Source organism: Vitis vinifera, chromosome 7, assembly GCF_030704535.1.
Source record: "Vitis vinifera cultivar Pinot Noir 40024 chromosome 7, ASM3070453v1".
In the NCBI taxonomy this organism is placed as follows: domain Eukaryota; kingdom Viridiplantae; phylum Streptophyta; class Magnoliopsida; order Vitales; family Vitaceae; genus Vitis; species Vitis vinifera.
The window spans coordinates 340,535-364,832 of record NC_081811.1 but is presented as its reverse complement, the minus strand read 5'-3'; the positions used below and the strand labels follow the sequence as shown (position 1 = coordinate 364,832).

At 36.4% G+C, this 24,298-nt stretch overlaps 3 protein-coding genes across 4 annotated transcripts; 1 reads left to right on the top strand and 2 right to left on the bottom strand.

Moving 5' to 3' along the window:
* Positions 1–860: 860 nt before the first annotated feature.
* Positions 861–14,901, top strand: LOC100264728 (E3 ubiquitin protein ligase DRIP2). 2 transcript variants are annotated; one of them, XM_010653640.3, is made up of 8 exons: positions 861–1,145; positions 1,335–1,559; positions 2,516–2,615; positions 6,389–6,722; positions 6,869–7,314; positions 7,425–7,475; positions 13,639–13,711; positions 14,374–14,901. In XM_010653640.3, the coding sequence occupies exons 2-8, from the start codon at positions 1,445–1,447 to the stop codon at positions 14,545–14,547; spliced, it is 1,293 nt and encodes a 430-aa protein (XP_010651942.1). In that variant the 5' UTR covers positions 861–1,145; positions 1,335–1,444; the 3' UTR covers positions 14,548–14,901. The 2 variants fall into 2 exon arrangements, with proteins under 2 accessions (XP_010651942.1, XP_002275598.1); XM_002275562.5 differs by having other exon boundaries at positions 875–1,196.
* Positions 14,902–17,810: 2,909 nt separating this feature from the next.
* Positions 17,811–18,982, bottom strand: LOC100259556 (PRA1 family protein E). The gene is made up of 2 exons (XM_003632254.4): positions 17,993–18,982; positions 17,811–17,894 (listed from the first exon to the last, which is right to left on the bottom strand). Exon 1 carries the CDS (start codon positions 18,663–18,665, stop codon positions 18,099–18,101), a length of 567 nt encoding a protein of 188 aa, XP_003632302.1. The 5' UTR covers positions 18,666–18,982; the 3' UTR covers positions 17,811–17,894; positions 17,993–18,098.
* A 206-nt stretch (positions 18,983–19,188) lies between these two features.
* LOC100254436 (GABA transporter 1) lies at positions 19,189–22,726 on the bottom strand. The gene is made up of 7 exons (XM_002275600.4): positions 22,258–22,726; positions 21,196–21,318; positions 20,669–20,763; positions 20,382–20,568; positions 20,150–20,280; positions 19,831–20,046; positions 19,189–19,713 (listed from the first exon to the last, which is right to left on the bottom strand). Exons 1-7 carry the CDS (start codon positions 22,463–22,465, stop codon positions 19,318–19,320), a joined length of 1,356 nt encoding a protein of 451 aa, XP_002275636.1. The 5' UTR covers positions 22,466–22,726; the 3' UTR covers positions 19,189–19,317.
* Positions 22,727–24,298: the final 1,572 nt, after the last annotated feature.

The following is a 24,298-nucleotide window of genomic DNA, read 5'->3' as shown; positions in this document are numbered from 1 at the left end:
ATGGAACAAAAAAATGAGAGATGAAATTAGTTTGATTTAAAAATCATAACATTTAATTTTGACCTTTTAAATATTTGAGAAAATAAATGTTCAAGCCAAATGAATAAAAATTTGAATTTAGCTAGACATATTAGTAATATTTTTCTATTAATTAAAAAATTAAAGATTTGTTGGAGAATTGTTCTAAAAAATAATTTTATATATGTTTTAAATATAAACAATTTTTTAATTCAGAAAACATGTTTTACAAAATTTTGACTTAACATACATATTTTAAAATTCACTATGAAAAACATATCATTTAAAGGTATTTTTTTATATTTAAAATTTCAATTATTTTAAAACTAATTTAAAATTATTTTCGAAAATATTATTGAACGGACCCTAAATCTTCCTATTTTTTAAAATTTTCATGTTAATACAACATCTAAAATTTATCTACATTTAAGTTGAAAATTGGAGCGGAAGGATAAGAAAATGATAATGAATGCATCTCTAATATGCGCCTGTAGTGACATTCAACATCCTCATCCACCCCAAACTTCCTGTAGTAGACACGAGACTCGTGCGCATCTTACACTTCTGCGCACTCCCGGTGCACTTTATTCCAGCAACTCCCTTTGACTAGTCTACTCTGTTATTTGTTTTTTTTTGTTTTGATTTTTTTCCTAAACTATTAAACAAAAACAAAAACAAAAAATTAGCAATAAATAATTTAAAATTTATGAAATTATTAGAAAAGGTGCGTAGATGAAATAAAGAGTTGTAGGGAAAATTTGATTTAATAAAGTTAATATAAATAAAAAAAATCCAGAAAAATAAATATAAATTTCAGTAAGAAATGATGAAGACTTCCTGGGGAAAATAATTTGGATAAGCACATGAAGAAACAATTATTAGTATTGATGGAATTGTAGATTTGCGTGTTGGCCACTTCTAGGATAATATAAAAACAAGCAAAAGCCTCTTGTTTCTCTCTCTAGCCCCTCTCTCTCTCTCTACATTTCGACTCTTCCAAACCAAACAGATCATCATCTTCATCATCATCTCTCCAAATCCACCAAACCCTTCTCATTTCTCAGCAAATCACCCCTACCCATTTTATTTTTTTAACCTTCAAACCCTTATCTCTCTCTAATTCGCAGGTCTCTATGCACCCAGCCCATGATTCCCATGTGATATTTTTCTTTTTGTTGGTGTGTGTGCAAGGCTGGAAGTTATTGTTTTTATTTTTTGGGTTTTTTTTGCCTTTTCTTTTCTATTTGTTGTTGTATTTTTGGGTGTGGTTATCTGTAATGTTTTGTTTTTGGTTTGGTATTTTGGGTTTAATGCAGGCGGGGATAGGAGAATGGACGTAAATTTCATGTGTTTGTTGTCTTTGATGCTAACATGCACCAAGTGGGCACGTGGGTGAAGTTTAAGGGTTGAAGGAGGGATTGGGGAGATGTCGAATCAGGTGGTGAAGGTGAGGAGAGAGACGATTGCGGCATGCATGACATGTCCTCTCTGCAACAAGCTCTTGAGGGATGCTACCACCATTTCTGAATGTCTCCATACGTGTGAGTTTCTCTAATCTGTTTCTGTAACCCTGTTTTGACGTTAATTCTTCAAATCTTTGATCTCTTTTATGTGTTTTCTCTGCATTTTCCATTTTTTATGATCTGGGTTCTGGTTATTTGGCATTTCCCTCATCTGGGTTTGCCTTGGTTTGGTTTGATCTATATTGATCTGGGTATTTCATAGTTGTGAATGGGCTTTTGATATTTTCTCTATCCAATATTGAAGATTTAATGGGTGAGATTTGAATTTAACAACTAAGTATAAGTAACCTTCCTGTTTCATTGATCTAGCCATTCAGATACGATTTAGTATTTTTCGGAAATTGGAGAATTAAGTATCAAGATGTTCATGGGTGCTTTCCTGTTAAATTTCATTCACAAGTTTTTCTCCGTTACCTTGCTGTCAAAAGCCCTTTTCTTTAAAGTTCATGCTTTGAGCAGTCTACAGGTTTAGTTTATCTAAAGTCTCATTGTTTCTTTCATGAATGCAATCTGTCTTTTTAAATCTAGTTTTCACTCATAGGTTTCTGTTGAACAGTCTTGGTATCTGTTTGTTTCAAATTTATGCTTATAAGTAGATTGTTATCTTTGAATTTGTTTTGATGCTTAGTTGGGACTAGGGCATCTTCTGTATTTGCCTCTTGTTTTCTATTTTATTCTGTTGGAGAAGAATGTAACTTGCACACTGTTTTGTGATTCCAAATATTTGATTGGCATAAGTTTTTATAATCACTTTCTCAACCCTATGCAAAAATCTATAAAGTCCATTCTCTGAAATCCTAAGTTTTTTTGAGTACTTTCTTGATGCACAAATTTGGATAAGATTAGGTCCATGTGAGTATGCCCCTTCTGAACGTCTTTAACTCAACTTGACTGGGCAATGCCCCTTTTTAGTACCTTTTTTGACACTATAGACCGTGAATTTCTTACGGTTTTGTCTTTTGATTTAAATCCAGTTTGCAGAAAATGCATATATAACAAGATATCGGATGAGGAACTAGAATGCTGTCCAATATGCAACACAGATCTGGGTTGTGTTCCACTGGAGAAACTGAGGTTAGACCTTTCTTTTACCTGCTGCTTTGCCACCTTCTCTTTCAATCTTTATATTTCTCTTTTCTCAAATGGTAGTCAGTTGCTCATATATAGTAGAGTATCATGGAAAAGAAGCAATTACTTCAAGTTGAGATGTTTGGATTTTGAGTGTATCATATGAAAGGGGAGCTCACAAGATGCACTTATTGCATGATTAATAGCCTTGCAAATGTACAAGGCATCTATGACTCAACTAATGGCATTTTATCTTTTATGAGAAATAATTATGAAAGAAAACTATAATAGGTGAGTAGCTCATGAGACCCCAGGGATTTTCTGCTATTTGTCTAGTTTTGTGTGTGTTATAGTGTTTGGTGGTGGTTCCACAGTATGTTAGCTTCTTTTTATTTCTAAACAATGTAAACATATGATGAATCTAATAGTTGTTTGACATGGAGGTTGTGGAAATTGGTGGATGTTAATCCATGCACATGCACATGATTACTGAAGATTGTTATGGTATTCAGGTTCTAGAACATTTGGGATGATAATGTTCAAAAATGGAGTTCAATGACCGCCCTTTAGTAAAAAGGAAGGAAAAAAAAAATGTAATAGGAGCAATTCTTAAGATATATATTAAATTCAAAGTGAGCTTCTTAATTGGTTTTTTATAAGATTTCTACTGGAGCTTTCTTTTAACTGGCTGGAAATGATGAGATAGTATAAAGTTAAGAATTTAGATAAATACAAGTACAAACCCATGAAACTGAAAAAGTAGAGTTTTTGTTTTCCATTTCTTAGAGCTAACCTTGATTAGGTAGAAGGACTTATAGCCTAAGAAGTTCAAATGAATTAGCATTTATAATACTTGTACTGGTCTTTTCAAATGCATTTCCTTTCATTTGGTCTTAAGAAACAGGATGCCATGAGTTATGCCATCAACTCCCTCCTCCCCTTTTCCCCCAGTCGCCACTTGTTTTTGAAAAGTCTTACTAAGTAAACCTAGGTAACCACCCAATAGGGGGATAAATTGGGTGATGGTCTTATTTTCAATTTTCTACCAAAATTCAATGTAAGTAGTGTATGTTTGCAAACAAGAAGAATAAATTGTTGAATATAAAGAAAATAAAGAAAAAGAGATTGCAAACAAGGAAATTTTATCTTGGTTCAACAATCCACCTACATCCATTGAGGTGTTTTCACTATACCAAGATCCTTCTCAACAATAATTCTTCTTAATCTCCTTTATAGTTTGATTCCTTGGGCTCTAATAAATCTTTACAACTTTAAGGCTTTATTCACAAAGCTTTCTCACAATCTCACTAGATTACAATTGTGAAGAAATACAATGAGAATTCTTAAAAGGAATTGATACACAACTCATGCTCGAGCATGGGAGCTTTAAATGAGGGTTAGCAAATGTAGATTCAAAGCACTCTTAATGATTTTAAGATGACTCTTAATGGTATATAAAAGATTTGGACGTGTGTTAGGTTTATGTTAAATGTGTCTAAAGCATTGTACTTTTTGGAGTCGAATTAGCCATCAAACACAAAGTCCCTTAGAACCAAAACTTCATGTGGTGGTTCGCTTACTAGTCATTAGAGCATTTAATGTATAACAAGCAACCGTTATAGGCTGAAACATGTACACATGGATGTCCACCTGGATGTCCACATGCTAGGCAGTAGCTAAAAACTCCATTTTACCATTCTTAGCACAAAGAATAGGGGGTTATGGGTATCTGCCACATGCACTTTGATGGTCCAATGGCCCTAAATGAGGAGTTTATCAATCATTTGATATCTAAAACCAGACCATTTTAAAGAATGCTTTAATTGATGTTTTGACTATTTTCAAATGTACAATGTCTTGGTTAAGTTGAAGAACCTTAAAAGAATTTCATGTAAAAATCAAGATTCAAGTCTATCAAAAAGGGGGAAAAAAGAATAAAACTAGCCTTAAAAGAATTTCATGTAAAAACTAAGATTCAAGCCTATCAAAAAAAAAAAAAGAAAAGGGAGAGTAAAAACTCCTAAGCTAGGTAAGGCTTTGCCATTCTTACGTAGTGCACTCTCACTTATCTTACATGCAAAAAGGCAAACAAATACCCTAACTAAGGTCTTTGTCTTGATATACAGGTCTTCTTGCTAAACATTATCTCCTTTTTTAATTGCACTTTGACTTGCTTCTTTCGATATGTGAGGATCACTTGAACTTTGGCATATGGAATAATGTGATCCTTTTAAGCCTATGTACTTAGAGAATAAATTCATTAGTGTCTTTAACCTTTATTTTGTCATCGTCAAATCTAGGATTACTCAACCATTAGGCTAACAGTTTTCTAGTTTATTCACAAATGACCATCTTGTGAGTTATGGATGTGAATTTGAGAACAAGTGGCTAGTTTATTCACAACACAGGTAAATTAAAGGCATATGTTCACTTTTATAACAGTGAATTTAGCAAGGCCCCCTCAGTTTTTCATCCTTATACCAAAACAAGGGTTATGAAGTTCACCCTGGATGTGAAGAAGTTGCTTGGTAGTAGTTTACCATAAGGTTGCTGTTAATGATATACTTCAATCTAGGGGCAAACTAGTCTTTGCTCTTTAGGATTTGTTTCTTCTGCAAGTGGACTGATTGGTCACTTGTTCATGCAGTGCTTGTTCCTGCATATGATTTAGTGGTTGCGCTTTGGTAAAGTTGGTCTTAGGTACATTTCCTCCATGATTAGGATTGTTTTTGGCATCTTTAGGGGAGGGAGGGAAAAGGTGCTTTTCTGTTAGTGGTTTAGAACTTTGGATAAATTTTTGGGCAAAAAAATGGGATTTTTTAGGAGAGACACAACTCTGTTGACTCAATACAGGAGAATATCACTTTCCTTTTAGAGCTTTTCTAGACCTAAATTACCAAATAGTTAAGGGATGTTCTGCATGGCTGTTAGATCCTTGCTTGTTCTTATAGGGGAAGTCTTTACTTCATCTCCTTTTTATTGGATCCCTCATCTTGAAAGCACTAATCTGAACTTTGATGGCTGCTACCTTGGCTGGTTGAGTCTGATCGGAACATTGGTATTGTTAAAGAAGTTTTTTTTTTTTTTTTTTTCTGAAACAGTGTGTTGTTCTGCTAAATTTGGTAATCTTCCTAAACCGAATCTGATCTAATGGTACAAGTTTTTAACTTCCATCCTATTTTCAAATAGAAATTCATTATGTGATGATTTTGCATCACTTGTGACCATCATTTCAAGGCTTCAAAAAAACATTCACCATCTTGTTCTGCATGGTATTCATCTTTCCTTTTACTTATTGGTGTAAGAAACCACATATGAAACACACCATATGGGAGTTCTAGGTCTTTTAACATAAGATGAATTGATCCTCAGAACTTATGTGGAGATGCAAAATACATACATCATGAAGAAATGGTTTGTTAGTCCTCAATTACCATATAGTTATTTTTATCCACCATTATTGATTGATGCATTCACATGCATATCCATTTTTCTCTTTTTTTCATTTACCTCTTATAAAATTTAGTTATGTCTCATTGGTGCTTAAATTTTTGTTCCATGGAAGATGATTGGATTAGAAGAGTTATGCTATTATAGATGTAAATAAAAAGCTGAAGAGGAACTAGCTATTTGTTGATTTTGTGCACTGATTGGTAAAGGATTCCACTTTTTGGGCATACATGCACAAGCCCTTATGTAGATAAATTATGCATTTTGAGTAAAATGGAAGTCATTACTTAGGGTTTCTTATATATTAAAGCATGTTTTTCAATCATCAGGCCAGACCACAATTTGCAAGATGTAAGGGCCAAGATTTTCCCTTTCAAAAGAAGAAAGGTGAAGGCACCTGAAGTTGTGCTTCCAGTTACATTACCTGTTAAAAGAAAGGAGAGATCACTCTCATCCTTGGTGGTCAGCACCCCCAGAGTATCAACACAGACTACAATGACTGGAAGAAGAACAAAGTCTGTTGCAAGAAAGGCTACTGCTTTAAGAGGTTCCGGTTTTTCAATTGAGAAGCTCATTAAAAAGGAGGAAGACTCAGTGGGAGAGCGTCCAGCGAGCTCAAGCTCACCTGAGACTCTAAATAAATTCACTCAGAACATAAGGCAGGTAAAGGAGGCCAACATGATCTGTCAATTCTGCCCTGACTTTATTCTTTTAGGCTGCTAATTTGGTTTTCTTTCCAGCTTTAAAAGAGTTAAGTGTATGCTTTAATTTGTAAAAGATTTGCAAGCTTACTTATTTAACTGGTGCAGAATTCACCCTCAGCAGAGCCATCTATCCACTCCACACCCAATAAAGAAACAGAGAATGGTGCTGAATCATGGGAAGGGAAATTTGATCTCTGGAAACCTTTAAATTGTTTGGTGGAAGTTGCAAATAGGACTAAGTCTCTTAAGTTTAACTCACAAGGGTCTGCTGTTAAATCGGAACCTATGCATGTTCCTGATGGTGAATCGCAAGTGCGCAAAACCAAAGTTAAGGAACATGGACGTAAATCTAAAGTTCAAGATGAAAAAATAAGCACCACTCCTGTCTCTGCAGAGTCAGTTAAACCTAAAAAGTTGTGCAGGGTTCGCCGAAGAAGGGCAGCCGCTTTTGGGGAGCTAGGCATTTCACCCCAAGCTGTGCTAAATGCTGTCAATAACCATAAAAGAAGAACTGGGTCAATTTGGTTCTCTTTAGTAGCTTCTGAAGACCAGTGAGGAACTCATCTATGAATTTATTTTAAGCTGTCACTTCTAGGGATATTGAATAAATTTATTAAATGTTTCCTACGCTGATTGTCTGTTCCATAATAAATGGTTGCAGGGAAGGGGATGCATCATTGCCACAGATATCTTCGAATTTCTTAAGAATAAAGTGAGTTCCTTTTGGCCCCCTTACATTTCTTCTGGCACTAGGCACCATTTACATTTGATTAATGAGTCCATTTTTTTTGAAGTTTTTATTTTTTATCTACATTATATTCATAAAGATGTTACTTTAAGTAGTACATAATTTCACATGTATCAGTCCATTTTCATTTCCATGAATGTTATCATATCATGCTAAATGGATTCTTCCTTTGGCTAAATAGTAATTTGATGGGTGGCCTTCAAACTAATGGAAGATTGGAACCATTTTTTCCCTTGAGCAATTCCCAGAGTTGCAATGTCAACATTTGTAGCAAATGTGGGGGGCATAGAGAGAGGAAGAAAGAACTGCATATGGCCTTTATCAATGAAGATGATGCATATATAGGGTAGAGATATAATATAGAGGATTTTAGAAAAAGAAGGGAGGACCAAATAGATGTATTTTGATATGTCTATGGATCTGAATGATGAATCTGTTACCATCATGAGCATAACTAGAGATATATGAAGGATCAGGACTAACTCCCTATCTTTCTTTTTGAATCATGGATGAATCAACTGGACGCATACTGGATGAGTTTCTATGGTATATACTGTTTGTGGAGAATATAGTTTTGGTTTATGAAGCTAAAGTAGGGTGAAAGCTTAGTTGGCCTCAATGGAAGATGCTTGAAATTAAAAGAGTCTCCAGATAAGTAGGTTTGAGGCTGAATATATGTAATATACCTTTGTAAAGTTGAAATGGAAATAATAAAGTAAAAAATATTGAGAATATACCAAAAAGTAATTATTTGTGTTACCTAGACTTGATGTCCTGAACAGGGAGAGAGATTGAACATTGTATTTACCTATAGAATTGGAGAAGAATAGTTGAAGTGGACGAGTTTTTTTGTAGTGTTGTACAATTGGTGTTCGCCTGTCAAATTGGAGGAGGATTTACAAAACTGCCATGTAACCAGCTATGCTTTATAGAATCATGAGTAGTTGAGATGGTCATCAAATGAGCATGGATGAAATATTGTTGAAATTGTTGAGAAGGTTGTTGGTTTTTATCTTTTTATGATAGGTCTTTCCCTTTTTAGGTTTCCTGCTAAGACTTGATCCCTCCTATGTCCCCATCCCAACCCTTAACCACTTAAGCTAGGCATCAAGGATGGATGTTGAGAAGAATGAAGGTGAGAGTTGTAAGACAAAAAATTACCAAATTAAAAATAAGTACATTTGGAAGAACCTAGGGGTAGGCACAACTAAGGAGCAAGTTGAGGGAAAATACTCGAAATGTTTTGACCATGTGAAATGAAGACTATAAATTGCATAGAACATAATATAGATAGCTTAAGGAAGCTTCAGCATATAGGAGGAATCTGAAAATGGACATGAATTGAGCTAATATGTTTGCATATGATTTAGCAGACAATATGCCCCTAGATACAGCTGATTGTCTAAATAATTAGATTAATACACCATGTTTTGCTAGGGTTTATCCTTCACTGTGCTGCTGCTCATGAGGACAAAAGTAGAGAACTGATAATCTTATTTGATATCTCTTGTTGTGGTATTGACATCTTATATAATAGGGACTCAACTCGGAAACACACTATTGTTTGTGTTTGTTTAAAATGGTAACCGACTAACAGTCCTTGGCTGGTTGTGGTGTTGTGACTTGGGAACTGAATAAGAAATTTTGCTGTTGTGCAACCTTTTTTTTTATTTTTTATTTATGGGCAAATACAGGTGCATTAAATAGCCCTTGGTAAAAGGGGGTCCACACCCCATGTATATAGGAACCTTATATAAGGGAACCACAGGAAAAAATGAAAGAAGAAAACTATACAAAGGAAACCTATCAGCTTCTACTTAAGCCATCTATGAACTCTAAAAAAGTGCAGTTAACCATCCCAAGCAGGACTTTGGAGCACCACCAGAGGGATTTGATGAAAATCTCCTTCAATTTATAGTTGGAAACCTCCTCCTTATTGAAGACCCGGTTGTTACGGTCTCTGCATTTGTACCAAAAGAAAAACAAGAATAGTCATACACCACAACTTCCTCAACTTATTATTTATGCCATGAGCCTTCCAACCCAAAAATGGCAAATAAAATATCCCTCAATAATTGAACTTTATTATAGTGAATTAAAATATAGTGCTGATTCTATATTAGCTTTTCAGAGGCTATATCTATTAAATAAAGACCATCCCCTCCTGATAAGTTGGTTTGTAGTTAAAATCCTGTTTGCAGCTCCTTTCCAAACAAAAAAACAAGGCCTCAAAGGGGCATAGGAACCCTACATCTCTTTTGCAGGGAAAAGAGTGAGGCCTACTGAACACATTGAATTCTAAAAAGACTTCATTTGAATCTCTCCTTCTTCACTGCTATTCATGATAGGTTATCCTCTCTTTCCCCAATCAGATTCACGAATGGATACACTTCATAAACTTATCCACTGGCATTAGCTCCTACTCTTGAAAATATCTCCTAAAACTAGGATTTCAATGACCCTAACATCTCTCAACCACCCAGAAGTGTTCCCCCCCCCACACCAATTGGAATTTTGGCAGTAGGAAGACTATAAAGACAAGGAAAAGTTTCTTTTAAGAAGCTGTTCCCTACCTATCTAACCAAAATCTTGTCCTCAAGATTCCTAATCAAAATGGAGGCTTGAAGGTTGAAGTCATGTCATCCCCTTCTAATGGCTATCCACAACCCCACACATTGTACCTCCTTCACCACTTGAGTGCCCCAACACCTTTCACTTCTCCAAGCTTTCCTTTAATGGCCTTTCTACCCAAACAGTCCCTCTCATTAGCAAATCTCTGTGTCCATTTTCCAAGTAGGGCTCTGGTTAAGGTAGAAAGTTTTCTAATGCCTTGACCACCACCAATTTTTATTTTTATTTTTTTATCTTAGCACGCCCTTGTCCAATTCACCCAATGAAATTTCACCCCAAGTGATCCCTCCCATAGGAAATCTCTTCGAATTTTTTCTATTTTGATTCTCATTCTCCTGAGAACGACAAATAAGGACATGTGCTAGATTGGTATATTGAGAGTGCTTTTGATAAGAGTAGATCTTCCTTCTTTTGACAAGTACTTTTTCTTCCAAGAAGCCAATCTTCTCTTAAAGTGCTCCTCCACAAACCCAAACTACATCAAACTTAAAAAGTTCTTTTGAAGGAAAGTCTAGATATGTAAAGGAAAGTGTCCAATTTAGCATCATAAAGAAGAGGAAACTATCAATCATATGTTAATTCATTGTACGGTGGCAAAAGGTTTATGGGATATTATTCTTGCGTTGTGTGGTGTACAGTGGGTCTTTCCTAATTCTGTAAAGGAGGTTCTTAGTAGTTGGAAAGGCTCTTTTGTGGGGAGAAAAAGGAAGAAAATGTGGAAGTCCATCCCGCTTTTCATTTTTTGGACAATTTGGAAGGAGAGGAATAGGCTTGCCTTTAAAGGGGGTGTGTTAGCCTTTCAGAAATTAAAGACTTCGTTTGTGTATAATCTTTGGGGTTGGGCTAAAGTGTACATTGATATGGAGTCGAATTCCCTTATAGGTTTCTTGGAATGGATAGCTTCCAAGTAGGGGTTGGGTTCTTTTGTTTTTTGGTTTAGGGTTTGTAGCCTTGTATACTCCCTGTATGCTCTTCGGCTTTTTGCCTTCGTTAATATAATCGTTTACTTATAAAAAAAAAATAAAAATAAAGAAGTAGTCAATATATCTGGCCCCATCACCTTGCATTTTTAAACCATGATGCTAGCTCAAAGGAAATCAGCACCCATCTCAAATGCCTTGATTGATCCTCACTAGCCTTCTATAATAGCAAAGTACCATCCACAAAGAGTAGATGGGAAGCCTCCACCCTTCCCTTCTCCTATCCCCAAAAAAGAAACAGCTCCATAACCAAAACAAAAAGGTGAGGAGAGAATGGATCAGCTTGACCCAACCTCATAGAACTTTAAAAGAAACCTGTGGGTGTTCCATTGATTGAAATTGAACATCTCATATTAGAACACTACAACTGAATTGTTCATGTAACACAAGATGCCACAGGAACGCAGAAACTAAAATATGATTTCCTGCGCCAGTTAACAGTAAGGATATCTAGGGAAGCATCACTTCAACCCCCTTAAAGATACCCTTGCTGTCAAGGGTTGAAAAATTTTTAAATGCCAAATTTTATCAATGTTCGTATCCAATAAAAATGAAAAGTAGAAACTTTAATCCTTCCATCATCTCGCCAATGAGTGACTTTTCAATTTCAGCCATCTGTTTCAAAATTCCTTGAATTGTTAAATCAAAATATCTTGCAAAAGAGCATTTAGCTGCGTCAATTCATATCAATATGTGCCATTTTCCTGAATTATTTGACACTCTACTTGGCTGCAACAATTCTTTTCTTGCTTGTCCAAGCGGCCAATGTTTTGCCGATGATGGTGCAGTTCCCAGTTGTGGAATCACATTACTGCTTATTGCCTTTTGAAACATATGAACACAATATCAGGCTTATGGCTTGGTTCAAAATTAGACTTCTTACTGTAGCACATTGGAGAACCATCATATTTGGTTGGAGATACCACATCCCAATGAGGCTGTCCCTGGAATGCATGAACTGAATTACCACACTAATTGCTAAGGCTATGTTCGTTTTGGTACTCTTTCCCAGTCAAATTAATTTGCTTGCCTTGTATTCTTTAGTATCTGAGGTTAATTAAAGAACATTCCTTGCTGAACTCTACAGTTGCCATATGCATGGTAGTGTCTACAGTGGATAAAGTTTCTCTCACCCCCATGAAAGAATTCTCTTTTTCCCAATAATCTGCTTCCAAGCTGGCAGATGGATGAATCTGATAGAACAAGTAAAGCAAACAAAGTGATGTCTAAAAATCCCATGCAAAATAAGTGAATTTCTCTTGAAGGCCTGGCAATCCGAAATAGCCTTCATTCGAGTACTAACTGTCTAGTACTGTAATGGAATTGTGTTTACTTAGAATGTTTCTCAAGCTGAGGTGATTAGCTTCCCTAAGGCCATAATCTCAGCTTCACCTGCCCCACATTAACTAGAAATGCATAATATGATGCCTCACATTATCCATGAAAATCTCAGAAATACCTAATTGACCTGGACTCTCGGGAATATCCATCAAGGATGGCTTTTGACTATTCCTAGTGATCTAGGAATCTAGACACACATGGGTGAATGCACACAGCCAAAGCCAGCAAAATGACAACTCTCTGATAATCTAAGGCATAGGGACTCGTATGAACCCCTTGGTTATTGAGGCAATGAAGTGAGACTGAATTATCTCCCTAGCTGATTCTAAGATCTTCATATTTGCTTAAATTATTCTTCTATTAATTCCTGCTGCACTAATTGCTAAAATTGATAGGTATTCCTTTTCAGATTAAAACTGAAAGATCAATATAAATGCGACAAAATACCTAGGCTATAACCACTTAATTGAATTTATCAAAACATGCATAACATGGCAACTTAAATCCATGAATAGCCTAGGCTATAACCACTTAATCCGTTCTATAGTACATGGCCATTAGACATTCTAAGTGGGGCAAGTTATCAAATGAAAAATATTAAACCATGGGCTAGAACTTGCCCTGTGAGAAATAATGACAATAATGCCTGATTGAATACATTTGTGATGTGGGAGTTAATTCAAGTGGGAAGCATGCTTTGTATGATCACATTGAATGTATTACCCTAAAGAACAGTTATGATTCTGATACTAGCTTCACAGAAAGTCAGAAACCATAGAAAGGACAGTGCCTTCTGGGAAAGAATAGTGATGTAGAATAGAAAAAAGGCATGAAACATTTTTATTTGACACATGAACAATCTTAAGATGGAACTGATCAGGAAATGGGTGACAACTTGCTGATGTTTAGGGAAAATCAAGATCTTGAAGCACACAGCCTTAGCAGAAAAGTAAACACAAAACTATTGTCACTGGCACTAAGAGATGACAAATGAGATCAATTGTTAGAAATGGATTTATCAATGACACTAAAACATTGTGCAATTGTTGCTTATTTTAGGATCTAGAAATTGGAAATGCAAGAATGTTATTTTAATTTCTTCTAGTGGGAAAATTAAAGAAATCCTCTGATTTCCAGGAGATATCTCAGGTCATATTTGTTTCATTCTGTAACAGGGATGTGAATGTACCTGTATCTTTTATCCAAAAGTACCTGATGAGGAAACTAGATCTTACTAGTGAAACTGAGGTGAGCAGATCTGTCCTCGACGACTATACAATCAATAAATTTATGTTTGTTAATCTAGAAAGATCATTTGTACTTAACGGGTATAATTAAATGAACACTTGATTGTTTATTTGGTTGTTAGGATGCATTAAGTCTATGTTAACCTTAGTTTTACTACTATTTTTTTTTTCTAGTTTTTATTTATTTTTTATTGATGTTAATAAAGACAACCAAAATCATTATGCTTTGTGTGGTTTCTGAAGAAGCCTTCAATGAAGCATTATTATGATTATAAAGTCCTAATGGAGCCTCCAAAGTTTTTGCGAAGATGTCATAATTTTACTTGCCTCCAAACATCAGCTAAGATTATACAATAATGCCATGATGTCAAACATCAAGGAATCTTAGGGTTTTGTTTGGAATTTTTTCTTAAAAATAATTTTCTATTCTTCAAAACGAAAAACAGTTTTTTGAATTTAAATAATTTGTTCTGAAAATAGGCAATTGGATATATGGAGAATAGGTCGAGAATCTTTGTGTTGTAAATCATTGCAGTGTGTCTTGACGGTGAATAGACCGAGAAAACTCTGACCCGTTTTGCTCTTTGTCAGCTTAAAGCGTTGAGGAAGTTGGGTGTTCCAAGATTTATATTTTTGCTGAACATTGAGTTGATTCTGTTGCAGGTTGAGATCAAATGCATGGGTCAACCAGTCCTCCCTACATTGCAGCTGCATAATTTAGTTGATTTATGGCTACAAACAGCATCAACATCACAAAGGGTACCGGCATCGATCGGCTCCTCCGGCAAGGAGTTCGTGATGGTGCTGGCTTATGCTCGAAGGCTCCTAGACCCCTAAAAAAATCTGCTTCTTCCCCTTCTTCTCCACACCATCAATAATCTATATTCCCCTGCTGCAGATTTCATAGGAGATGAAATTCTAAAATGCCTACATTTTTTTCTTCTTTTTATTGAGACTTGTCCTTCATTCAGCAGTTTGTCCCTTTAACTGCATGATTCTACCCACAAGGTATGTCCTATGCTTGTTGTGAATTGAATTGTTGTTCTCACATTTTTCGGCTATAATTTCCATGTATTTTCATTGTAAACTATAGTAAAAAGGACTATATCTCTCGAGTACAAGTTGAGATTTAAGTCTTGTTATCCAGTTTTTGACTTCTCAAAAAGTAAAAAATCCTTACATTCAAGTTCATGGGGGGCTTCTATTTTGCTCGCTGAATTTTAATTGTGGTGAACATGGTTGAATTAGTAAATGACTGTTCAGAATAAAATTGTTTGTTTGAAAACTCAAATATGAAAAATAATCTTTTTCAACTTATTTTTGGTTACTATACACTTATTTGTAATGTTCAAAATATTCATCTTTTCAATTATTACTTAGAATAGGTTTTTTTTTATAAAAAAAAATATTGAAAATATTTCAAATTTATTTTAAAAAACAGCGAAAGCCTGCCTTTTTTGAAATTAAAAAACTATATTTTTTTTATTCCAAATTCGCAAATGTTGATATTATGGCATATCGGGAGGGTGTGCCTCCAATGATGACATGGTCCGAGTTCTCATCCTATTCGCCGAGATTCTGAGTAAAGCCGCAGATGTGAGCTTGCTGACCAAAGAATACTGATGAACTTCCCTTTGAAAACCAGGCAGAGAAATCAAGATCACGTGTTTATCAAGAAAAATAGGCACTCGCAAGGCTCCTCCATGAGTGACACTGTCAAATTCTCTTATCGCATTCTTCCTTTCAATGCTAGAATTTAATTTCAGTTCAGGGAAGCAAACCCTGTAGCTGACCTTCAGTCCGTGAACATATATGATATTGGCCAAGCCAAACATCAGAATTTGTGAAGCAAATTCAGAATATAGTTCCACGGCACTGAACGCTAAATTTGGAACAAGCTATGGCACTGTACCATAATCTGCATCAATCGAGTGTAAGATACCAAAAAAGTGAGAAAAAAAAATGATATACCAAAGATACGAGCAAAAGTGTAGGTAACAGAAGGCGAGGGATGCTGTTTTTTGTGTGAAGAAACAGGAAGATCATTTGTAAAATATAAATCCTTTAAATTACATGGTTAATAGTTAATACCAAAAAGTGCCTTTTTCGCTGGAGTGGAAGACCCATTAAATTTTTAACTAAATCAATAACAAGCAATGGGTATGAGAGTACACATGTAGGAATGTGCATTTAAGGACAAGATATCCTCCACAGGCAAGGTCAATACATCATGTATGTTTTGTGGGCACTTTGGTTAGGTGATGTTAATATAATTGATCCATGCCTATCAAAAGCGGGAGGACGAACCTTTCTTCAAAGATCCAAACAACGGTAAAGAACATTCAAATAGGAAATGAAACAGGGAAGAAAAATAAAAGAGTGCAAGGCCAAGATTCTTTGTCTGTGTTTAAGGGGTTTTCACCAAATTTCAACTGGAATCAATATAAAGAATACTGGTTCACAAACATCTGCAACAAGATTTTCCTTTTAAAGTAAACAGGCATAACTCATCAGGAGGTATACTAACACTTATCCCTAAGGAGGTACACTAACCAATATATGAGAGCATGTTGAAATGAGCACTTTGCTTCATCATATCTGCTGTATTAGTGGATTAAAAATAAGAAAGGCAAAAACTATTGTTCAAACCACGCATCTAATTAGTGAGGCCTACCCATTTAACCATGGTAACATGGTTTAAGGATCAAGATTCCTCCAGAGTAATGGGCATGAAAGGGGGAGGCCATGTGAGTACCAGCATTGGCTTTTGAGAAATTCACTGAGAACCATGATGCAGACGAAAGGCTTTCATAGCTTTCTCCTTTTGGCTTCCATTATTTATTTGTCTCGCTTTTTATTGTCCTTTTGAACAACTTTTCCTCACATGGGGCATAAGGGAAAACACATTACATTGGTCTACCACAATCCATTACACATGATCAATCACAACATCAAATGCCTAAACAGACTGGGCAAATAATAGCTTGACATGCATGCAAATGTCATGGCCATCAGCTCCTACTTTCCACCAACTAGGATTGGGTCATCACATTCTTTGTTCCTTGTATATAAATATGTGGTAAATTGACTTGATGAGCACTAGAACATAGAAGCTCAGGCTGATGTGAATTTAAGAAACTACAGAATTCCTATGCAATAATGGTGCTTTTTTTTTTGTTATATGAACATAGGCAAGTAGCATCTGATTAAAGGTGCCAAACAAAAAGAGGGGACACACCCTATGTACATAGGAAGCATACAGGAGGTACCAACTACAAGCAATTATAAAATAAAGTGAACTACAAGACAGAAGAAAATCCATTTGTAAGCAAGAAGAATGTTTTATTAGGGAAATCAAAAACTACAAGCAACTACATCAACAAGCCCTATTCCTGAAGTGAACTCTAGTCGCTCTCAGTCAGCTCATATACTAATAGTACATTTCAACCAAACTATCTACAGTTTATACTATCAATGAGTTTCATCGGTGTACAATTTTCCAAGGGACTATAGACCATTCCCGAGTAAACTTAATAAAAGTTTACTTTAGTTTTTGATCTTAATGCTCTTCTCCATTAAAGACTTATGACACTCTCTCCAAATGTACCAAAACAAGCAAAAGAGAGCTAAACACCAAGCCTTCTTACATGGTTTATTATATAGACATATATATATATATGTATCAAATAAAGGTGTGTTTCAAACATCTTCAAGGGGCACTGACTGATTTTCAACTAATTGTTTTTGGTAGCTTACTTAAAGAAGTACGGCTGTAAAAGTACCAATCAATTGAATAGCAAGTTATATGATTTTACAATGAACATTAAATTGTCCCCATTCAACTTCACTCTAAAAGCATGAGGCAGTAGCTTATTCACATGATTAGTCGATAACATGAACACCCTTGCACACCTCAACAAAAGCATTATGTCTGAACTTGTAAAAGGATTTAAGGCAACAGCTTATCATATGGGTTTTAACTAGACATTTAAACCCCCTGTTAGCTTGACAGGGCAACCGTGCATTATTCTGAATCCCCTAAACAAATCATGCATAGGAAATCTAAGCAGAGTTCGCTAATATGGTAACAAAAAACCAAAGAACCTGAAACAATTAATACTCCTTCCTTCAACAATCACACTTAAACCGATATCATAGTATGAGTTCCCTTCCATCATTTTCATCTACAAAACCAATATAGGGTTGATTTACCAAATACAAGATTTACAAACAAACAAATAATGCTTATAAAGAATAATAAACCAAATCACAGAAATCTTACATGCAAATGTAGCGATTATCTCCCCCGAGAACTCAAGCTAATTCTCCATATAATACATAATACATCCGATCCGAATCAACAACAATCTCCGTGGGAAACCTGAAAATCAAACTTGGCGCATGGGACTACCAACCACCGATAGCAGACCGTCCTCGGCCGCATCTTGCTCGTCGAGAAAGTGATCTTCCGTACCTCTAAACGCGGCGTGCAGGCCAACAACGACAACAACAATAGCCAAAGAAACAACCACATTCAACCAAACGTGAGTAAGGACCAAAACAACGATTGTCACGAGTCCCAGAACAATCAGAACCGTCCGGTCACCGATCGTGCGGTTGAAAATCATAAGAGGCTCGTTGCGGAAGAAGTAGAGGAAGAACCAACCGAGGAAGACGATCAAGAAGACGATCATGGAGACTGGGTGCCACAAGAGGCTGAGGAATAGAATGAAGAGTGCCATCATGACGTAGTTGACTCGGAAATAGGAGACGTTTCGCTTGACGCGTATCGTGACTTCCCCGGCGGCGTACGGACGGGAGAATGACGACAGATCTGCAAATTGGCGCCATGGACGACGCGTGGCGGGCGAGGATTGGGCCCGGAAGTTGAATTGTGGAGCGGAGGTGGAGGGTGAGGGGATGTTGCGGTAACCGGAGGATGATGATATCGACATTAGAGCCCAAAACCCTAACCCCAACCCTAGATTGAGGAACTTGAAGATTCGCACGCAGAGATGTATACCGTAAAACCCTAACAGTAGGGAGGCCTTTTGGATTCTTCATTTGATTTTTTTCCTATTTGTGAGGGAGAACAACGGATACCGGGGGTCAAAACGACGCGTTTTGAGGAGATTCTGAAGAAAGCGACGTCGTTTCATGATTGAAAGTTGTGAGACCGCCACCTTAGCTGTTTTTTACCTTCCCTCTTTATCATTTTTCCTTTCCCACCAAGTATTCTTCGCTTAATTATCATGCTTTTTAGGAAAGTTCCCAGCCACGTAATTGCACCATTCAAATCTAGACCGTTAAAATATATGATGAAATCGTTAAAATATTCGAGATGAGATAAAAAATCGAACCCTCGTCTTCAAAGGTAATTTGGTTTCCAAGGATCAAATTCGAACGTAATTCTTTTTGCTATACCACAAAAAATTTTATCCTAAAACCCCAAAAACTTCTAAATCCAAGCACTTGGATACCATAATCGTTCTGTTTTCATAGTACTTTGTGATCATAAACTGAGAAAGATCAAACCTACATGTGATGAATTCCATGATGATACATCAAATACAAGATTCAGCAAAACAAAAACAACATTCCTAAGCCTTACATGTCATGAAAGAATTTGTAAGTCCTAACATCTATCACAATGAACCTGATGGCACCAATGCAGCCCACTACTGCAACAACTGAGAACCATGTGGCTATGGTGAGGTTAATGAGCTGCACTGAGCGGCGAAGTCTCATGTTTTTGGGCATTCTTCCCGCTTTCAGATAGGCTAAAGCAGGGAAGACGAAGTCCAGAGGTGTGAACCCAACCGCCCCACAGATGGACACAAAGTCCCCGAAAAATGGCATGGCTGCAGCAATGAGAGTGATGACAACCATGTAGACTGAGGTGAGAAGAAGACGGATGAGGTAGTTTCTGAAGGGGATGCGGCTAGCGGTTTTCTGGGATAAGAGTTTTTCTTCTAAGTGGATGAATGTTGGTCTGCAATATATCTAGATGAAGAAGAATCGACATAGATGAAGTTATTTTCACAACGCAATTCTATGTAAATAAAATCATGAAAATAAAGGCATTACTTAGAACTCAGATGGAATTGCGAACAGAGCTACCTGGAAGCACCCTGATATCTGAATCACAGCAAAAATATTTGCCATGACTATTGCCCAATGTGGGATAGTGAGTGAAGACAGAATGTAAGGCTGAACTTGTGATCCAAATGCCCAGTAGCCCCAGAAGGCCAATTGCCAATACGACAAGACTATGAGGACATATGCTGCTGATACGCCTCTATACATGTTCTTCTTTGCAGGTTCCCGCACAGTATTCTGACCAGAGAATGATCGCATTCACTGTGTTGTGATGGAGATCAAGAAAGGAAAGAAAGAACGTCTTTTAACCAAATGTAGGTTGTGAAGGAGAATATTTTACCTGTATTTCTGGAAGCATTGCATCTCCAAAGGAAAAGGCTATTGTGCCAAGAGCGTTGAAGGCTTTAAATGCCTTAGAAGCGGAGCTTCCTTGTAAGCTGTAGCTAACTGAATTCCTGTCAATCTTTTTGCCTAAAATGAGATATGTTATCAGGCAAAGGTTCAGGAAAACCTGAATCAGCTTGGAACATGATGAAAAGGGAAGACGATCAGAAAATTCATCTCAAGCTCACCGTTATAAATTGTCACCCCAATAGTTGTACCGGCAAAGCCAATTGTACTGAAAGTGCACACTGCATTGACCCATCTCAGTGAGTGGATATCAGGAAACTGTGAAAGAAAAAGTTCAAAGGCCCCGAAAAAAATAATGAAATGCTGCAAGGTTAAGGCACCATCTGGGTGATAGTACTTGTAAACTGCCTGCACAAAACATTGAAGTTGATAAACCCTAACAGACCAACCCTGAAAAAATGAAAAGAAGAAATGATAAATACTACTGATCCTGTAAAGATTAATCGACCTTAAGGCTGCTGCCAGCAGCAATTTGGATGGCAATGTTATTGCCCAGAGAAGCCACCTGCTGAAAAAATGCAATAGACCAATAACCCCAGAATCCTTCAAGAATCAGAAGATATCATTATAGTCCAGGAAAATAAAAAACTGGTGGGAAAAATGCAATGCAAGAAAAGCATTAGATTGAGTTCTCCTATATCTGGTTCTTCTAGCTCCAATGTATACAAATATTTTGTGCTAAGAAAACGTACAGATAAGTAACTGTTACAATATGAAACATACAGATCAGTGAGCTATAAGGCCTCAGCATGAGTTCATGCAAGTTGTGCAATTTGGTATTTTTGACCAAAAGCCGTTTATGAAACATGTAAATATTGAAGAAAACATATCCAAAACTGACAAAACAGCCCAAGATGTGAAGGGTCATAGATAAACGCATAATCATACATAACAAACACTGAAAATTCCACATTGGTTTTGTTATTATTGTTGTGTCTTTTGTTTCACTGGTGTGATTATGGAGGGGATACTGACCAAAAATGCTCTGTCCAAGAAGCCGATATGTAATATGTTTCTGCCCATTCCATTTCCATAGAGACGCGATCAAAAGGCTAGAATACCATGTGGCCAGTGTTCCACCCACCAAGCTACTAACACCTGAGTTTGGAATGGCAATAACAAATCCCAGATGAGATTGAGATGGCAAATTTTTTTTCTACTTTTCCTCTCTATTTTCTTTCCTTGACATTTTCTATCAAATTTTCTAAACACCAAACATAGTGCAAAAGAGAGAAGGCATTCAATGCCACCACTAAAATGGTGAAAATTTGGAGAAATTTTTCTAGAAATGTGAATCAACCTCTTGATACTCAACCCAATAAAGTTTCCATACTCAATTCAATGTAGCGCTAAATCAGAGTGAAAAGTAACAACGATTCAATGGGCTTAAACTTAAGAGCCATCTTCAGGGTTACCAAACAGTAAAGAGAGTGATTTGAAGTTTTCAAGAGGGGAGTAAACCCTTAAAGCCTTAGCTTAAACAATTTCATATTCAATTCAAATCAGCAGGCCAAATCAATTAAAAGAAAGTAATAAATTAACTCATAATTGCAAATTAGGGACTCAATCCATGGGAAACAGTTTTTCTTTAAACAAAATTGAAGCTTATAGATTCCACCAAAATTGTATTGGAAACAGTTTTTAAACAAAAAAAAATTAAAAAAAAAATTGAAGCTTGAACATGAAATTTTTTTAATAAATTTGGGGAAATCCAGGAAATATTTAATAAATTTGTTGCTATTTTAAGATTAACTTCAAAGGATAAACCAAATCAATCTTATAGATTTTGACAACTTATTTCAGTACTTGACTTATTCTAGTCGCGCTCACAATTGCTCTGTTTGGCTGCTGAGAAAAAGATAAGAAAACAAGGGGCAAAAAATCCATAACCCACTATAATTTCCAGCGAACCAAGTTATATACCTGGGTTTTTACTTCTCTAGTTTCCCGTATTCAGACTTTTAAAAACAGAGTTCTTTTATTTTTCTTTCCTGCACTTTTTCGGCAACCAAACAAATAGGAAAGCAATGAAATTACCAAGAGGCCATCCAAGAGAAGAAAGAGCAAAGGGAAGCGGAGCGTAGGCAGCTGGAGTGGCGATGGTAGTCGCCACATGGAACGCCGCGTGCTTCCACGTCCCCCTACCTCCTCCTCCTGCAACTGCAACTTCATTAGCTGCTTTTTCTCCTTCTTCTTCATCGACCCTGATTTTCTCTGCAGTTGTTGCTGGTAGCGATAAAGCCATATCTGGCGTTCTTCAGCTCCGGTGGTGGATGGAAGTTACTTGAAAAGTACATCAATGGAGTCTATGCGAGACCAGTCACCACAATAGTTTGTATTTTTGACTTTCTGCTTCACGTTGAAAAATGGGAGGACGGCGTCTTTAACTCCTTGATATTTTTTTCTGTTTACATTTGTTTTTCAGTCGTTGAATGTCACTCCAATTAGCGTATGCTTATTCCATCTCATATTAAAATTCGATGAAATCCACTCGTCTTTACCCTCGGAGGAGCCAATCAAACATACATTACTCGGCCTATTACGAAGACTGAGTTTATTACCATAGAAAGGGTAAGTTTTGAGGTTGAGTGACTTAAAAATCTCTTATTAGATATCCATTTATGGATAAGACCACCATTGTCTCTATATATGCAATATGATAGTCAAATTGCAACAGCACAGGTTAAGAGTTACACGTTTAATGGGAAGAATAGACACATGCTTACATGCTTAAAGCACAATATTGTGCCAACTAAGGTTTGCCATAAGAATTAAATCTCTAGGGTTTGTAAGGTCAAGGTTGAACTTAGCCCATCCTTTGACCAAATCACTAAATAAAAAATTAGTGGAAAAAACATTGAAAGGGATGAAACTCATGTCTAATATACAATTTAAGAGTAATGATAATCCGACCTACAAGAATGGAGATCTCGCAAAAGTAGGTTTAGGTATTAAGTCATTTGTTGACTATAACATGTTCTACTAGCTAGTTATATTTGAGCCTATCCTTAGGGTGTAGATAGAATATATTACACAATGATTGAGAATAATATTTCCATGTAATGAATATCATATTCATCATGGATGATGTGTTTAGTTTTACTTGATGGATTATAGTATGAGAACTTAGGCAAGTCTTTTAGAGTTCTTACGAATATCCAAGCAAAGTGCATGGTCTACTTTTGCTAACTCGTTATGTATACCTCAAAATTAATAAACCAATGTGGATAATAGGTTCCTTGAATTATATAAAGAAACATTGGTTCATAGCAATGTATTTCCACTAGGTTTCTATGACTCAAAACTTATTCATTCTAAGGCTAGTTCATAGCCCATGGATACCAATGCTAATGCATTGGATTCTAATATTCCTCCAATTGTTTTCTTCATTCTCTTCTTCACGCATGCACTATGCGAGGGCTTGTTGGAAGAATGCATGTATGTATGTGTTAGAGTGCAAGAGTATAAAGGTGTCAATCCTACATTGGAGAGGGATTGAAACCTTTTGCACTTTATATAATGTCCCACATCCATAACCTCTTAAGCTTATGGAGGGGGAAGTGGGAGCCTTGCGTGCCCATTGGGCCTAAGCCCGTCCAATGGGATTTCAAGTGGTTTGATCCAAGAACTTACACACACATCCCAACTCTCAGAGTCTCCATATAAAATAAAATTTGCACCTCTGCTCCAACATTCCCTACCTACTATAGTCCATACCATTCCACCGTTCCCTACCTACTATAATCCATACCACCATTATAGAAAACTCATCTATTGTTGTAGTGCAATAAACCATAACCATATCTACTACAAACCCATCTAACTACAATCCCGTCCATCACTATTGCATACCACCTTAGCCGTTGGAACACTGATTCCACCTTACCCACCACAACACACTTCCACTATTACAATCCATTATAGGTTTAACACTTTTTGATAGTTGAAGTAGACTTTACTCTTGCTATAATCATTTCATTTTTCAAACTGTATTGGTCTTGTCCGAGGAGTACACCTAGTTGAGTTGAGTTCTCAATTGTTGAATCCTAAAGGTAGAACATCAACTCCCTATTGCACT

What these genes read in the sequence shown, in the direction of transcription:
- LOC100264728 (XM_010653640.3), top strand. Translation starts at nt 1,445, where the DNA reads ATGTCGAATCAGGTGGTGAAGGTGAGGAGAGAGACGATTGCGGCATGC. An exon ending in TCACTCAGAACATAAGGCAG is followed by an intron (nt 6,723 to 6,868) that starts GTAAAGGAGGCC and finishes TAACTGGTGCAG; the next exon opens with AATTCACCCTCAGCAGAGCC. An exon ending in ATCTTACTAGTGAAACTGAG is followed by an intron (nt 13,712 to 14,373) that starts GTGAGCAGATCT and finishes ATTCTGTTGCAG; the next exon opens with GTTGAGATCAAATGCATGGG.
- LOC100259556 (XM_003632254.4), bottom strand. Translation starts at nt 18,665, where the DNA reads ATGTCGATATCATCATCCTCCGGTTACCGCAACATCCCCTCACCCTCC.
- LOC100254436 (XM_002275600.4), bottom strand. Translation starts at nt 22,465, where the DNA reads ATGGCTTTATCGCTACCAGCAACAACTGCAGAGAAAATCAGGGTCGAT. An exon ending in TTCTCTTGGATGGCCTCTTG is followed by an intron (nt 21,319 to 22,257) that starts GTAATTTCATTG and finishes TTCCAAACTCAG; the next exon opens with GTGTTAGTAGCTTGGTGGGT. An exon ending in TCTTGGACAGAGCATTTTTG is followed by an intron (nt 20,764 to 21,195) that starts GTCAGTATCCCC and finishes TGATTCTTGAAG; the next exon opens with GATTCTGGGGTTATTGGTCT.